Below are 18,253 nucleotides of genomic sequence, written 5' to 3' on the forward strand. Positions count from 1 at the left end.
CCGCTGGAATAATAATATAACATTAATATTTGCAAAACGACTTTGTCCTTTTTAAGCAAACTTTGAACACGAAGAAGTTTTTTTAAACATATTGCAATCTCCAAATAATCATCTAGGCTAATTAGCTAAAAAAAAAACAGTATGTTATTAATAAGAAAGTTCTGCCTTGGTAATAACTTAACATCTCCCATAGAAAATAAACATGGCAATCAAGAACCTTTTCCATCTTCAGAGCTGTCTGACAACCCAGGAACGTATATCTTTCACAGCTCATTTCATTGTTTGTGATCTGCAACCATAAGAATCATTGGGGAGTGAGACGCAGGTGCCCTGTTCTCATACTGCTTTTTAGCACAACGGCAAACTTATCAAAAAGCGTAAATTTTACACTAGGATCAAACAGCTTTGCAGCCGCTCCCCCAACCTTACCTACACACTTTCTCTCACTGATTCTTGGATACACTTCCAGGGTGTATTTATTTATTTTAAAGTTTCATCTTAGGTACCAACCAATATGAACTATAAATTTGCCTCCAAGATTTTCCACGTGCTGTTTGAATATCCAGAGTTTTTTCTGGTTTCACAGCGTCCACTCTGTAAGAATGAGACGTAGAGGGGGAGGCCTGTCCCCGCCCCGAATTTGAATATTTTCAAATTTCTGGGCACTTCTTACTCAGTTTATCATTTTTTTTATTATTGACCCCCCTACCCCCCCCCCCCAAAAAAAAATTATCCTGTTTACAAACGTGTTAGAAATGCTTCAATACAGACATCCAAAATCAATACATGTTAAGCACTGATTTTACAGAATGCTGGATATTATCACACCTTGTCAAAATCGAAGAAAAAAAACCCTTCAATTTCTGAAAACTTTTATTTAAATTATAAAATACTTTTTTAAAACTACTACCCCATCCCCACTCCCCAAAAAATACGTACGTGCCTGACGCATATTTTGATCCCTGATCGTTTAACAAGACGAGAGTCTTAAGATGAGTAATATAAGTCTCAAAATCATATCAAGGGTCGTCATTAGATGGAGTTTGATTTCCACCAAAACCGATCCATAAGGGATCTCTCAGAACGATGATGTCAAGTCTGAAGTCAGTATCGAAATATAGGCGTAAAAAAAAAAAAACAAAAAAAAAAAAAAAAACGTTGCCATGTCTTGACTTAGTCATATCTGAGCCATGAAAGGATTTTTCAATCGGTATGATTGTAAAATCAATAATCGATAACTTGTGAAGGGCCAACATTTTACAAGTTTTGTTTGATTTGTACCAAAAGTGACATTTAAGGAATTATGAGCTTGATTATAACAAATCTGTCGCTAATCTTGCAAAACAGTAGTTCAAAAGAAGAAAAATCGAGAATGTGCTTCATGAAGCGTTTGATTCTTACTAAAGTTATCATTACATTATTTTTAAGCTTATCAGGATCCAAACGTTAGGCTAATATTGCAATATAGAAGTAACAAATTATTGGTTGCAGTTCTTACACGACTACTAAAGCCGCGTTTCTAAAATTTGACTTAACAATAGCCTCTGTTATTGATTACACAAAAAAAATACTATTTTTTTTTTAACTGAAAGTAAGGAGCGACATTAAAACTTAAAACGAACAGAAATTACTCCGTATATGAAATGGATTGTCCCCTCCTCAACGCCTCGCTCTTTACGCAAAAGTTTGACTCTTGGCCACAATTCTACTTTTTAAAACAATTAAAAACGTTAGCGTAAAGAGCGAGGCGTTGAGGAGGGGACAACCCATTTCATATACGGAGTAATTTCTGTTCGTCTTAAGTTTTAATGTCGCTCCTTACTTTCAGTTAAAAAAACTAGTATTTTTTTATGTAATTTCTGAACGTTTTTGAATTAATGCATTTTTGATTTTGGCTCTCCACACATAAATTATTAAAATGAAATTTGCATATTAATTCCTTTTTTGGCTAAATGAGTTTCTCTTAGTTTTGATCAGACTATTTTGAGAAATAAAGGGTGGGGAAGGAGGCCTAGTTGCCCTGCAATTTTTCGGTTACATAAAAAGGCAACTATAAATTTTAATTTTTAACGAATGTTTTTATTAGTAAAAAATATACGTAACTTAAGAATTAACTTACGTAACAAACTTTTATATTCTTAAATTTTTATTATGTATATGAGGGAGTTTGTACCCTCGTTAATACCTCGCTCTTTACACTAAATCGTAAGTTTTTTCCCAATTCCTTAAGAATGACCCCTGAATCAGAAAGGCCGTAGAATAAATAGTTGAAATTACCAAAAAATATTATAGCATAAAGAGCGAGGTATTTAACTCCTCCTAAATACCTCGGTCTTTATGCTAAAGTATTTTTATAACCCCTCTTATGCGTAATAATCTCTGTTCGTTTTAAGTTTCAATGCTACTCCTTACTTTCAATCGAAAATACTTTTCCACGTTTATTTTTTCATTGTTTTTTTTATAGTAATTTTAGAAAATCCTGCGCCCTTTTCATTGAATTTCTGTTCCCCCATGACATATTTCTCCAAGGAAAGATCCTCCCACATAGCCCCCCCCCCTCAACCCCACCCCCAAAACCAAAAAAAAATCCCCTGAAAACGTCTGTACACTTCCCAATAACCATTATTATATGTAAACACTGGTCGAAGTTTGTAACTTGCAGCCCCTCCCCCTGGGACTGTGGGGGAGTAAGTCATTCCCAAAGACATAGTTATTATGGTTTTTGACTATGCGGAACAAAATGGCTATCTCAAAATTTTGATCCGTTGACTTTGGAGAAAAATGAGCGTGGGAGGGGGCCTAGGTGCCCTCCAATTTTTTGGTCACTTAAAAAGGGCACTAGAACTTTTCATTTCCGTTAGAATGAGCCCTCTTGCGACATTCTATGACCACTTGGTCGATAAAATGACCCATGGGGAAAAGCAAAAAAATAAACACGCACCCGTGATTTGTCTTCTGGCAAAAAATACGAAATTCCACATTTTTGTAGATAGGGGCTAGAAAATTTTGATATAGGATTTGTTAAGATTCTATGACTTTTAAGGGGTGTTTCCCCCTATTTTCCAAAACAAGGCAAATTTTCTCAGGCTCGTAACTTTTGATGACAAACACTAAATTTGATGAAACTTAAATATTTAACATGAGCATGAAACTCCGATTCTTTTGATATATATTTTAGCATCAAAATTCCGTTTTTTAGAGTTTCGTTTACTATTGAGCCGGGTCACTCCTTACAGCTCGTTACCACGAACTGTCTGACAAAACAGTATTTATCTCTTATAGCCACCACCTTCAAGAAGTGAAGCCAGGTTCATCCTAATGAAACAATTCTTACTTCATAATATGTAGAATAATTGTAGCTAATACATTTTGCATGCAGGTCCGCTATACTGTACCCTCCCCCTGTAACGTGCAAATATATAGCCCAAACTATATATTTGCTATGCATTTTCCCATCCGTAACTTGTTTTTTAGTTTTTGTTTCGCCATAGTTGAGTCAATTTACAGGTACATGGGTTGAAACGCATTGCGAGAATAGTTAGAAAATATGTAATTTGGGCTATATATTTGCACATTGGGGGGTGGTTGGTGGGCTTTGGTAAAATATAGCGGGTATGCATGCAAGGTTAGTTAGCTACAATTTTTATGCCTATTATGATGCAAGAAATATTTCATTAGGATTAATCTACTTTCACTTCTGGGGTGTGGTGGCTATAAGAGATAAATACCGACAAAACTTATTAGCGAACATTACTACAACAATCGTATGAAAAAGAATGTCTAATTTCTAATAAAATGTTAAACACTGTTACATAAAAGCAAACACAAATTATATAAAAAGCTCAAGTTTTTCAATAAAAAATAAAGAGCAAATTTAATACTTAGAGCGGGGAAAAATGCCTTATATAAACCGTCAAAACGAGTAAACAATATTATAAATGATGAAATAACGCTTATAACAAGAAATAAAATGAATGATAAAGCCCAAAAATATTTTATTGGCCAAAAAAAACCAAAAGAGTTTGAGCCCCCCCTCTCGAAACAAGACATATTTGACCGCCTCGTAAAAACGTAGCAACACAATGCATGCATGCATTCATTCAATGCATCATTCAGTATCTATAACCAAGTGGAATATCTGACGTCACTGAATAACTTGGATTAATTGAAGTTTTTGTCCGCTGCATAAATTGAACTTTCGGCCTTATTAAATTAAGACATTTTCATATAAAATTAAAGTGCGGTATGCCAGTTTGGCAATAATAAGGATTATAGTGGCACAAAATTGTATCTATATTGGCATGACATGTGAAAAGTATAGCTTTGAATTTGTTCAGTTCATTCCAAGGAATGTTTACACAAGGCCAGAATTCAGGGGATAGCCATATATATAACATAATGGATAACAGCGAGTATGTGCATTGCCCGGTAATGAACTTTTTGCAAAACAACTGGGAAGAAGGTATTGAAGACGCTACTATTATTCAGCACGCAATAGACTTTTTTGAATGCGGTGTTATTGCTGATGCGAAAACCGAATTTTGGGCGAAGGTTGCGCCTAATGATAATTGCCCCCGGCGCATCGGTGCGAAAGCTTCTGCGAATAATGTGAAAGATATTCTTGATTTTATTAAGAAACTGGACTCTGAGGAGGTATCAACTCCGATTTATGTGATCAAGTCTCCAACCGAGGTCCCGGTTTTGCCCACAGTCGCGTATTCTAGGCTGTCAACAAAGGTGAATCGTGTGGAACAACTACTCAAGGTTGTTGCCACCAAGCTGGATGCTTATGAACTGAATTACCCGCAACTGCCGAAACCTGCAATTCCCGACTCGCATGCTACTATTGTTGTGTCGAACCTTCCATCTACCCTTTCGGACCCAATAAAACGAAAAGATCTGATAGATCAGATTGATGGACACGAATCAATCACTAGCATTCGTCAAGTTCGTGACAAACTGTTTATCAATATAGATAAGTCAGTTGCTGAAGATTTCCGCTTATCGGTGACTGGTGCGTTTACTGGCTCTTCTGCGAAAGTTCTAACCAAGAAGTTTTACGGACTCCTGAAGGGAATCCCGCCTGATTTTGAACTGTCCCACCTGATATCGTGCCCTGGTTTTTCTGGTGCCTCTAGGCTAGGGAAATCGCTTGCAGTAAAACTTGAATTCTCCGATGCAACATCAAGAGTCGAAGCATTTAGATATGGTCTCAAAGTAGGATACGAAATCCTAAGTGCTTATGAGTTCAAAGCGATTCCCCGGTGCTGTAACAATTGCCGATCCCCTGACCATCTCCAGTCGTCTTGTCCCAGTGTTACACCAAAATGTGCGCGATGTGCCGGTCCTCATGTTTCAGATAGAGACTCGCCTTGCAATTTGTCACCTAAGTGCGCAAACTGTGGAGGTGATCATGTTTCGTTTAGCCTCACTTGCCCTAAATTGAAAGCAATTGTCAGTCGCAAGTTACCAAAAACAAACTAATGTCTGAATCAGTATCACTCGTGTCCTTCAATATTAATGGGACGAAAAACAAGGACCTGACCATTGATGAACTGTACAGTTAGTTTGACATTGTATGCTTTCAGGAACATCTTTTGACCGCAACGAGTGTTAATTTCCTGCGCCGCAGTTCCGCCCACTTTGTTTTCACAACAAATGCTAAATCTACTTTTGGAAGGCCTTCAGGGGGTTTAGCATGTATTATAAAACAAAAGCTCAGCTTTCTGTCTCCGTCATGCTATTTCTCTGATGAACATTTATTGGCTATAAGACTTGGTAAAACCGTATTGATAAACACTTACCTGCCTCACGATGGGAAGAATATGACATCGCTTAATAAATTCTCCAAAGCATGCTCTAGTTTGAAAACTCTCCTTCAAAGTATAAGCAAAAATGGGTATGAATTTATTATTATTGGAGATATGAACACTGATGTAAAACGTGATTCTGCTCGTACTGTGAACCTACTTGATTGTCTCCCTGATTACAGAATAATTGCGAAGGATCTACCTTTCTCGTATGTGCATAATTCCGGCGGCTTATCGGATATTGATCACGTGATTTGTTCCCCGTTCATTACATCTTCAACAGTGCATGTCCACGAAGATGAGCAAGATATTGATCACCTTCCTTTATCGCTATGCTTTTCGATTAGAAAAGATAGTACTGACCAGGCTTGTGCTCCTGCCTCTAAATGGTTTGTGCGGAGTAATTGGAAAAATGTTAATATGCCATTATATATTTCAACCCTGGCCATTCTCCTTGGTTCTTTACGTGTACCTTTTCATCTACTCCAGCTGAGTGTTAGTCCTACTAAAAGTAATTATGATCTGAATCATTATTACAACCAAATCGTGTGGTGTTTAAAACGCGCTGAGGAGGTTGCTGTCCCTCAGGAGCGAGTGAGGAAAAGTACAAGGAAACCAATCTGGTCGTGTGACCCTGAGCTGAAAAATGTGAAAAATAAAGCCAAATTGTGGCTGCGTATATGGGTTGCTAACGGTCGACCATTAGCTGGGAATGTGTTTGAAATAAAACAAAAAACTAAGCGTGAGTTTAAGAAATGTCTGCGATCGAGCCGTTACAAAGGGTTAGACTGTCCTACCAATAAGAAAGATTGGGACAAAGTGATTAATTCAGCTAAATTAAATAACTCGGCAATTCCTAATTGCCCCATTACGCCTTCCGCATGGTCTGACCACTATTCAGTTATATTTTCCAAAGTGAATTATGCAGTGCACGCGCTTTATTCGAAACTGCTTGATTCGGTTCTCCCGCCTTCCCTGACTCAGGCACAAGTTATTCCCGTTTCAGTTGACGCTGTAATTGCATCTGTTAAGAAATTGAAATCCAGTTCTCTTGATATTGACGGTATCAGTGCTTATCATCTAAAAATAAATTGCCCGTCTTTGTTTTTCCATTTACAGTTGTTTTTCCAAATGTGCCTTTGTTGTTACCTCGTTCCTGACAGCTTTTTGTGTGGATCCGTCACTTCTGTACTTAAACGAGGTAAGACTCCTTTGGATTGTTCTTCTTACAGGCCTATCACGGTTGCTTGTAATTTTAGTAAAATCCTTGAATACATCCTACTTCCTTTCATAAGTATGAATGCTAATTTCGGGGAGAATCAGTTTGGTTTTCGGTCTGGCATCGGGTGCCAGCACGCTCACCGTGCTCTTGCTTTCCTTCTTAAAGATGCTTCGCCTAAAGGGTATTGTCTTCATATTTGTGCTCTTGATCTTTCTAAGGCTTTCGATAGTGTTGTACATAGTCAGGCTCTTTACTCTCTTTATAGTCACGGTATTAACCTTTCAGTTATTTTTCTTCTAAAGTTTTGGTATAGTAATTCTTATCTTCGAATTAAAACTAATGGTGCCCTTTCATTTTCTAATGTTCTTGTTCGTCGGGGCGTACGGCAGGGTGGAGTGTTATCTCCTAGTATTTTCAAATTTTGTATCTCTGGTATTCTTGAGAATATTTCTTCTATGTGTTTTGTTGGTTTGAGTGATATTTCTTACCTTGCTTATGCTGATGACATTCTTCTAATTAGCCGGTCTAAACTCAGTCTATCGCAGATGGTTCATAAAGTTTCTTCTTCTTTTACTAAAATCGGTCTTTCGCTTAATGTTGATAAATGTGAGTATCTTTCTTTCAATGTTCCCTCTTCTCCTAGGCCTCTAATTTTTCAAAATTTTTCTATCCCTCATATAGATTCGATCCGGTGGTTGGGTATTACACTTACAAAAAATCTTAAAACTCTTCGGGAGCGTGCTGTCTGGGATGCTAGAGTGAAAATCCAGATTGGTTACTCTAAAATTGTTGCCAATCGAGGGAAATACAATCGTATTGCCCTTGGTAAGCTTTATTCTACTTTTTCCGATCATTCTGTTCTTTACCTTTCTGGGCTTTACCCTATATTTAAGAAAAAAGATATTAGCGATATTCGTTCCTCTTATTTCCGTTTCTGTAAATTTCTTCTCTATCTTCCTCTGTGGTATAGGAATCGAAAGATAATCAAAAAGTTCCATCTTCCGAACATTACTGAGAAGCTGACTGATCTACACAAAAAGCTCTCAGAAACGGCGTATCGGCGTTTGTCGCCTCACCACGGTCTGATCCGTTTGTATGATTAATGTCTATTGTTGACTCTCGTTTTTTTTTGTATCACATTTTTTTTTTTTTTTTTTTATTTGTTTTCCGTTTTTCTTTAAGTCTTTACTCCACTATTTATCTTTTTGATGTATGTGGGTTACAAATAAATATTATTATTATTATTATTATTATATAGAAAAATCTATATTTTTTTAACTATTTTTACTCTCCACCCCCCCCCCCCGAAAAATACCTCTCCCCCTCCTCAAACGATTATTAATTAAACAAAAAAACGGTGATATTAGAATACGACCCTGGTAGATAACGAAAATACGACCCCTCAAAACTCCAAAACACCAGAGTGCTATTTATGCTTCACTAAAAACAAAATTAATTTTTTTTTTTTATAGAAAACTTTTCTTATAACATTTTACCGTAAAAAAAAGAAGTTCCAAGAAGGTATTTTTTTTTGAATTTTATGCCTTTTAAATTGTATTGATTTTTTTTTATTTATTATGTGCTTTTATCTTTTACTAGTTTGACAACAGCAGGGCCTGTCGGCCGAAATGCAAAAAAAAAAAAAAAAAAAAAAAAAAAAAAAAAAAAAAAAAAAAAAAAAAAAAAAAAAAAAAGAGTACCCTAAACTTTTTAATAAGGAGCGAAAACAATTGATTCCCCCCCCCCCCTTACATAGAATTCGATAAGTCTTGCTGCTGTTAATCCATTTGTGGGCGAAAAAAAAAGGAAAAATAAAAAATCAGAAAAACAAGTCATTACTATTTACACACTTCGAAATTGATTTGGTGAATAATTCCCGCTCATTATAAGATGTCCCAGGCGAGACCCCCATGTGATAGTTTGTAATTAAAATAAACATACAAGCGTTAACAATGATATATTTTTTTAAGGACGCAGTGACACTTGACAAATTAGTGCACATAGTGGTAATCTGCGAAAAACGTGTGGCTGTCCACTCTCAGAAATCTTGCAGGCCAAAATCTCTTCAGCGCATTTGCCAGCAAACAGAGAGATATTGATATAGCATAAGTCATTCGAAGGTACCTTGAACCCCCCCTCCCTCCACAAATTTTCACTGAATGTTCCCACTCGAGACCCCTCCCCCTCGCCGTGAGACAGAACGAGGTAGACTTACTAAAATTATAACATTAGAAACAAACATTTACGAATAAAGCCCCCCCCCATCTTTTAATCAAATTCTTTTGATTAAAACCTGGACGTACATTTTTTATCCTTAAATGCGACTTCTAATTCTGAGTATCTGTAAGATATAAAACTTCACATATGGAGTTTAAATCCAGACCATGTGTCCTATCGGCAAAATAATTCATTGATGGAGCTAGCGGAACCTATTAGTGTGGTTTTATAACTTTGGTGTATTTATACATGAAATATACGAGTTTTCAGCAAAACTCAAGAAAGATATCCTTTCTTTGAATTTGAGGAGCGATTAGTTCTAATATAATGCTGGGACATTTTATTTATGATAAATCACCTTGTTACAATAAAAATTTGTGACAGTTCATTTTGTTTAACGTGTGTATAACAAGACTTTCCTTGCGTAGCCTTTTTATTGCTTTTAAATCCATTACCTTCAAGCGCATACAAAAAAAAAACAAATGATTAAATAAACCATTGGATTTAGATCATCTATTTAGTTGAAGTAGTAAAACCTGATCAATGAAGTTAAATTATCAGTCCAAAAAGGCAGGAAGAAAAGGTTGAGTAAGGTTACTTTTCTTCCTGCCTCTAAAAACTTCCTTTCCCTTGAAAAAAATCTCTAAAATTTTCTTTCCATTTTGGGTTCTCAATAAAAGTTTTCCGAAGAAAGTAGGGTGAACACATCTTCCAATGAAATGCTAATGAATTACGGATACATATTTATTAGCTATTCCATGACTAAAAAAGACAAAGAAAAAACCTTCTATATAATTGATCTACCCTATTTTAGTACCTTTCAACCCCTTTTGGAGGAGGCCAACTATTTTTCTGAGTCTTTTTCAGGCCTTCAGTATACATATATTTATGCTAACAAATAGTGGAAGTACTGTCGACCATATACACGGCTATTGTTTATGCCTATAAACATATGAAATTATAAAAGAATAGAGGGAGTGTGTAGCGCGGTGCGCTAATTGCAAATTTTGTTCCGTGCCACCGGCAAGCGGTTCCCAAGCGGGTGAAACAGGCTATTCAGGACTGCTTCTTTACTACTACTGCTACTACTACTACTGCTAACAACTCACTGCAGCACATACCCATCTTAGGCCAACACAGCTACACACGCTCTCCCTCCATCCCAATCTATTCAATACCTCCCTCTTTACACCCTTCTAATGGTTTAGCTACTTACGTGTTCCCAACTTTATTTATGTTATCGGGTGTTTATTCATGTAATAATTTATGCATACACCAGGTATTATTACAGATGTCATTACTGAACACTTTTCACAATTGTTTTTATAAGCTAAGAGTGTTTTAGTGCGAACTAAAAACCAGCACAAAAAAAAATTACCAAAAATAGTAGAACCAAAAGTTATTTTTGATATCAATCAGGTGTTTCAGTAGCTGAGATATTTAACCCTTTTGACTGTCCGAAATAATTACAACTGACTGAGTTATACGAAAGAACCGCCTAATTTGTTGAATTTTTCAAAGAATCGTTTTGTAATAGAACAAGAGAAGCTATGATTATGATTACACATTTTTTCATAACTGAAACGAGAGCAATTTTTTCCCTTATCAACATAGTCACTTTAGAATTTAAACATTTGTCAGGTTGTGACACCATATTTAGGACCCCAGCATAAAAGAACTGAGAGGCACTCTCACCATTTATGCTGAGAGGCACTAAAAAAATCTTAATAAACTTAAGTTGCACTATGGAAAATCGCCAACGGAGACTTTTCCAATGCACAAGAAGAAGGGCGGAAAAAATTAAAACGTATTCAATTTCTCCGTGCAATATTCACAAATGCTGCGCTCACAAAAGTTCGGCACTAATCTGGGTAGTTTTATCTAACGACGTGACATAGAAAAATTACAAAATTATTTCTGATTGCTCTTTCCATAATTGAATATTATAGAAATGTTTATTCTTCAAAATGATGTCACTAAAATTGCAGCCATATATTCAGCAATTATACGCCAGAATTATACCCTAGAATGATATTTAGATAAATTATACTATATTTTGACTCTAAAAAAATGTTATTTCACTTGTGTCATTTAGGGAGCATGGGTGCAATTTTCATGCGCTGACACCAGGTTTTGGATCCCATTACAAAGAGTCAATACCTGACTCTTAGATCAATTCAGTTTGGTCAATTTATAATAATTTAGAGAAGAAGGGCAAAATACGATTTTCAATATCTAGGGAGGGGAGTAACATTGTTTTTTTTTTCAATTCCATAAAGGAAACACAAAAAAGGAATTTTTGAAAAAAAAATCCCAGAAAAGGAATTTTCTACAGAAAAGAAGAGGGAGAATAGCCTAGGAGAGAACAATCCTCCCTCCATCACAATTGATACCTCTGGATCAATCAGAATCATTTTGTTTCAACACGACATCATTGGATATCGAGAGCAAAGATTCTTTGTAACAGTTTGAGATACTAAGCGAAAAAAAAAAATCATAATGTTCTAAAAAGCATCTATAAATGGAATAGATGATGACGAATACAAAGACTGTTTACAACATGCAGCATATTATTACGAAATTATGAAACATAGAAATTACGTAAAATGATTGTTCAGAATTGCCCCCTGCCAGATTTAACTACCTCACATTAATCCTTAGCATAGCTGAAGTACTACTACTACTACCACTAATAACTCACTGCAGCACCAAGCCGCCTGAGGCCAACACGGCTACGCACGCTCCTCCTCCAACCTAATCTATTCAAGGCCTCCCTCTTTACACCTTCCCAGGAAGTTCCCATTTCCTTTAAATCTTTATTTATGACATCCTCCCACCCCAGACGAGGACGACCTGCTTTCCGTGCAGCCCCAGTTGGTTGGCCAAAAAGGACAATCTTTGGCAATCTGTCATCCTTCATCCACAGAACGTTGCCTAGCCAACTCAACCTTTCTTTCATTATAGCCCTAGAAAGCGGAAAACAAATAATGAACGAAATTTGACCATACACTCCATAGAAAATTTACCATAGTTACCCCAAAAAGTTGTGCCACAATGCTAGAAAAATATCAACTATGTAATACCAAGTTGTATATACTATATGATAGCATTAGCAGCGCTAATATATTTTTTGTGAACAAAGAGAGATACGAGCTAACCCCCTGCCATCAGTAGTTAATGCGCAAATATATAACCCAAATTATATAATTCCAGTGTATTCTGTCAGCCACCACTTGTTCACCCCTGAGCATAAGATAATTGTTTCTTAATACCAACAGATAAAACTGGTTCATTCTTGAGTTTTACACAGCATAAACTTGAACGTTGGCATTATAATACATAAGTACCCTTTAATCTATCACAAATTCAATTATTATGTATAATATATTATGCCCAAAATCTTATTTCAGCCAAAATGTTATGTTAAAGAAAATAAGACTAAAACTATATTGACAAAATTTATAACAAACAGCCTCCGGGTGACAATTACTGAGAAACATTATCAAAACTTATGTGCATTAGCAAAAACCAGGGGGGGTCCTCTCTAGTGGCACTGCTTCACTTTACGACAATATTCAGGTTCACGTTAAAGGAAGAACAAAAACTCGAGTGAAGAATTTCGTACGACATCTTTTTTGATATGGGAAGGAGTGGGTCGGGGTGCATTGCTATATTTGGATTGTATTTTTCATTTGGAGGTTATTGGATCATTATGGGAAGGAGTGGGTCGGGGTGCATTGCTACATTTGGAGTGTATTTTTCATTTGGAGGTTATTGGATCATTATGGGAAGGAGTGGGTCGGGGTGCATTGCTATAATCGGGGTGTATCTTTCATTTGGAGGTTATTGGATCATCAACCTTAATCTGATTCGCTACATAGAATATACAGAAGAAAAATAAGGAATTAAATGATGCTATTTCAGTTTTATTAGTATGTTTCCCTTGTATAGAGTTACTCACAGCAAATTTTCACTCTATCAGTCTTCATAAGGGGGGGGGGGGGGGTGTAGCAAATTGTTAGAACAGGCAACATTTTGCTATTATTGTTTTTCCTTTATAAAAGCCCATTAAAATAAGTACTACTAAAATTGATACATTACCCACAACAAACTCAACATGAATATTTGCCAAAGCATAAAGAGTAAAGTAATCAAAATAACCCTTACTTTACCCATAGCCTTACTCATTACTTAAAGCGTACTCTTATTAAAATTTTACCTATTAAAATAATACTCTTACTTAAAATTTTAATTTACCCTTACTTGTCTCATTCCTCAGAGCACATCCTCCACTTTACTTGACTTACTAATGGTGTGACTTACTGCTAATTAGAATAAAATATATTTATACACTACAAGAGCTGGAGCTAACATGAGTATCAATAAAACAAATACAAAAAAAAACAAGGAGGAAAAGATAAACTCGGCGACTTTACAGATATAAAATATCAAGCTCTACTTCAAGCTCAAGAGATTTAAAAAGTCATAAATCGAGCTTACATATGTAAAAACCCAGGCCACTGGGTTTAAAAACCCACAGGCCACTCTCGGTTAAAGTGGCTTTAACATTAGTAAAGTGACCATATATACTGTTGATTTTGTTACTGCAAACACTAATCAATTTGTGGGAAGAAAATAGTAAGGCTAAATTTAGAATATAGTGGAAATACGAATCACCAAATTTAGGCGGTGGTAACCAAAGCGACTTACGACAGGTCAGACAATTATCCAAAATAGAAAATACTAAGAACTTAAATTAAAACATTTTTCGCCCTGTGGATACATTTAAGGTGTATTCATACCTGAAAACCACGATTCTAATTGATTTTCTATTGATTGTTTCAAAACTTATGTTTTTTGAGCATCAAAACATTTTCGTCGGTGCTGCCACCTTTAACCATGAATATAAATATATGTACAAAGAGGGCAGCAGTCAAAATTTTATCACTGGTGTTGTGACCTTCTTTGCTGTGGAACAAAACATCTCTCGCTGGCAATTTTTAATATTGCACCTAAGTTTTAAATCATGTTTCCAAGTATCCTCAACACTGAACAACGATATTTTGATCTCATTTCGAAACAAGGGAATTCTTTCTTACTGAGGGAGTTCTTTCATGATGGTATCCCAATGTGTGACAATTCTACAAATGTTGGAATATTTACTGTGACTATGTTGAAAAATGACAAATTGTTTATATTTCAGTCTGTAACAGGCTTTACATTTACATTAACAGAATTACGTAAATTGACGTGACACTAATTATCAATGACGTTACTCAGTTCTCTTAAGTAATGAATAATGACATGTTGACAATAAAGTTGACATGACAACATGACATGTTTACTTGATGACAAATGAAAAGATCTTGACAAAATAAACTGGTACTAATTGGTTGAACATTCAAGCGGCAACGTTCTTTCATCTCATGATGCAAAATTGGATTTCGCGAATGGGGATCTAATTTCAGACACAATTTACGTTCATAACTAGGGTTTCTTTTAATTGATTAAAAACGGTTTTGACTTCATAATTACTATCACAAAGCTTGAAAATTTTTTCATATACCTCAAATAACTCTAAACAGTTCAGACAGACCAAGGGGTTGGATGCTTCACTCATAAAGTCCTTGATACAAAAAGGTAAAGGTAATGAATACGGCATTGGACTTTGCATTGCACCGCTCTACCGACGGCGCTGATCTCCATTTATTTGCCCTTCAGAAAGGAAGTGCAATAATGTCTGATGTTTTTTGGGTGATTTTCTCTTTAGTGGCAATAGTGCTGTTCTGACACACAGTTAAAACTCTAAACATGCTAAAACGATTGTGAAGAATACACATTATTCAGTATAAGATGACCGAACGTTTAAAATTACACACTGAACTACAATAATACCAAGTGTATTATATGAATTCATTACACAGATAAATTATATAGAAAGGTATTAATAATTAGAATTTCTCTTTAATCACTATGAATAAGGGCAGAAAAAACTAACCTCCACAAGCCACCGTCTGAGACAATCATGGTGTACAAGACTTGTGTCCCCCTTGCAAGCGCAAGGGCTTATTAGCTTCTCGGGTACATCTGAATCATAGCATATCCAACATGAACAATGACTTGATACCGCAGGACCTACAACAAAAACAGCATAAAACAAAATTACCAACAATATAAAAAATAAAAATTCATCCGAAAATAAAGAGCGTTCAAGCGAAAATGAGAAAGATGAGCCGTAAAAAACCCGTAAAAATTGAAGTATTTGACTTCAAAATAAAAAAAAAGTGAAAGAAGTAAAAAACTAAAACTCATCCAGAAATTGCTAGGACGTTAACGTTAACGTTCAAAATCCAATTTACGTTAACGTTAAGAAATTTGGGGTTTAGAACGTCCACGTTCAAAACCCAATTTACGTTACGTTCAAAGCCCAAAATTGAAAACCAGTAAAATAAAGCATTTAACCTAAAACAATAATAATATTAAAACAAAATAGCAACACTTAAAATGATAGCAAAACGTAAATGTCCAAAACCAAGGGTTGAAAACAGTAAAATTCAAGTATTTGACAAAAAAAAAAAAAAAAAAAAAAAAAAAAAAAAAAAAAAAAAAAAAAAAAAAAAAAAAAAAAATGAATGAACTGCACTCTAAAAATGAGCAGAAACTAAAGAAGCAAGAACCCCATCTAAAAAAGAATAGTTAAAATTAAAACAAGATACAATGCTAGTAAAACATTAGTAATCGAACTTTAGGGTTTAAAGCTAATAAAATTCAAGTGTTTGAGCTTTTCAAATTCTTTTTTTTTGTATTTATAGAATAAAAAAAATCCTTATTTTTTATATTTATATAAAAAATCAGTTGCGACGATTATGAATTAACATATACACACACACACACACATTCACACATATATACATATATATATATATATATATATATATATATATATATATATATATATATATATATATATATATATATATATATATACCGTCCTTTGTTATAATTGAAAAAAAGAAGTTAGATTCTTTCAATCGAGGGTACAGATTAACATTAAACTAGCGAAGCAAGCTTTGGGGGGGGGGAGGCTTGCCCCTCCTTAACTCCTCGCTCGTTACGCTAAAGTTTCATGTTCGTCATAATTCTTATAGAAAACTGAAGAAATATTTGAAAAAAAACTTTGTTTTAAAACTTAAAAAGTTTCTTCTCACTAAATTGATGATCCTCCCTCCGTAGAACCAGATATACCATAAATCTTTCCTTCACTCTAGCCCTAAGATAAGCGACTGAGTCAGGTTTTTTACACTGCTTACCGTTTGATAGGTAAGCACTGCTTATTAACCATTGAAAGTAGTATTTATGTTATCAAACTTTGCTGTGCTTTCTAAGCCCCCCTCGCTCTAAAGCCATACTTGAAACTACCTTAGGCCTTCTCTAAGGCTTCTTGTATCCTAGTCTTAAGTCGAAGGCTTATATTCCTCTTCTTCCAAACCTTTAAACGGCACAGAGACACACTCTATCCTATCTTCTCTATTTTTCAAATCTTCACTACATCCACATTAATCATTCTGCCTATTTAATGCACCCTTGCACCGAACTCAAAAAATATTTTGCTGGAGCTTCATTTTGATATTGGATGGTTGAAGATATTACAGCATATTCTAAATACAACATTAAGTAAAAATATAAGTTTTTCCCAAATGAAATTAAAGTGAAATTAAAACTTAAAACGACAAAATAATTCCGTATATGAGAAGGGCTCCTTTTTCTGAACCCCTTGCTCTTTACACTACAGTTTCATAATATTAAAAAATATTTCTCATTCCAATTAAACGGCCCTTGTCTTTCAGCAGTCGTTCTCAAAGAATTTGAAAAGAAAGGTCACTTTAAAATTTATTTCATACTTTTTTTTTTACAAAAATCTATATCTTCTTTTCAGCAAATGAAAATACTATTCTATTACTAATAAATTTTTGCAGCACTAAAACAACCAGATGGTTAACTCCTTACACCCAAACTTTCAACTCAAAAGGCGTTGATTGAGAACAAAGGTTTTAAGAAACATAATTTGTATTTATGTATACATTCAATTTGTATATATTCAAGTATTTCCGCGGTGAAAGGGTGTCCAGTGGGGATAAAGGTATCCTGCAAAATCGGGAAAGATATTAAAGCAGTTTGGTAATTTGTAGTAGTCAGCAAATTGTAAGCAGTTTGGTTATGTAGAAGCAGTTTTTCTATTTTTGTATCTATGTTGCTCAAACGTGGATGGGGTAATCCACTGAAAATGAAATAACCTGCTTGTTTTGTTTTGAACTACCAGGACAGTGAAAATAAATTCGAGTCTTCCAATCGGTCGAATGGACATTTATAATCTTTTGTATTTTTAAAAATTTAAAATGGGTAATTTCATTTTTAACAAAAAATAAAAAACAAGGTTATTCCAACTGAAAGCAACGAGCAACATTAAAACACAAAACAAACGGAAATTAAACGCACTCAATACCTTGCTCTTCACGCTAAGGTTTTTAACGCTTTTAAAAAGATTCCTATTCTGATTAAACGGCTCTTGTGTTTCAGGAGTCGTTCTTAATAAATTGTGACAAACAGTAAACTTTAGCGTAAAGAGCAAGGTATTGAGGAGGGGGCAACCCCTTAATATACGGAATAATTTCTATTCGTCTTTGAGTATTAATGTTGCCTCTTACTTTCAGTTGAGAAAACTTGTTTTTTACTTAATTTCTGGTCGTCTTTCAAACAATGCCGGTAGATCTGGCTCAACCTCCATGAAAAATTCCCTCCCATAACGGGAAACTCCTCCGTAGAAAGTTCCTGCAAAGTAAAATACACCCCCCTCCGTTAATTTACTTCCGAGGAATTCTATCCTCGCTGAAAATATGCCCCGTCCTCTCCATAAAATTTCTTACAGAAGATTCAGCATGAAAAATTCTCCTTTACACACTTTCATTTGAAAAAGATTAAGTTCTAATGGCTTTTCCAATCCCTC

The 18,253-nt window shown here is 35.1% G+C and overlaps 1 protein-coding gene across 5 annotated transcripts in view; it reads right to left on the bottom strand.

Annotated features, from left to right (window-relative positions):
* LOC136040575 (uncharacterized) overlaps nucleotides 1-18,253 on the bottom strand; it is a 145,158-nt gene that overhangs the window by 42,628 nt on the left and 84,277 nt on the right. For all 5 annotated transcript variants that reach the window (XM_065724814.1, XM_065724811.1, XM_065724813.1 and 2 more), the window contains one exon: nucleotides 15,248-15,384. In XM_065724814.1, coding sequence (XP_065580886.1) covers nucleotides 15,248-15,384 — 137 coding nt within the window. The remainder of the gene's footprint in view (nucleotides 1-15,247; nucleotides 15,385-18,253) is intronic.

The sequence above is a fragment of the Artemia franciscana genome, chromosome 21 (assembly GCF_032884065.1).
Source record: "Artemia franciscana chromosome 21, ASM3288406v1, whole genome shotgun sequence".
In the NCBI taxonomy this organism is placed as follows: Eukaryota; Metazoa; Arthropoda; class Branchiopoda; order Anostraca; family Artemiidae; genus Artemia; species Artemia franciscana.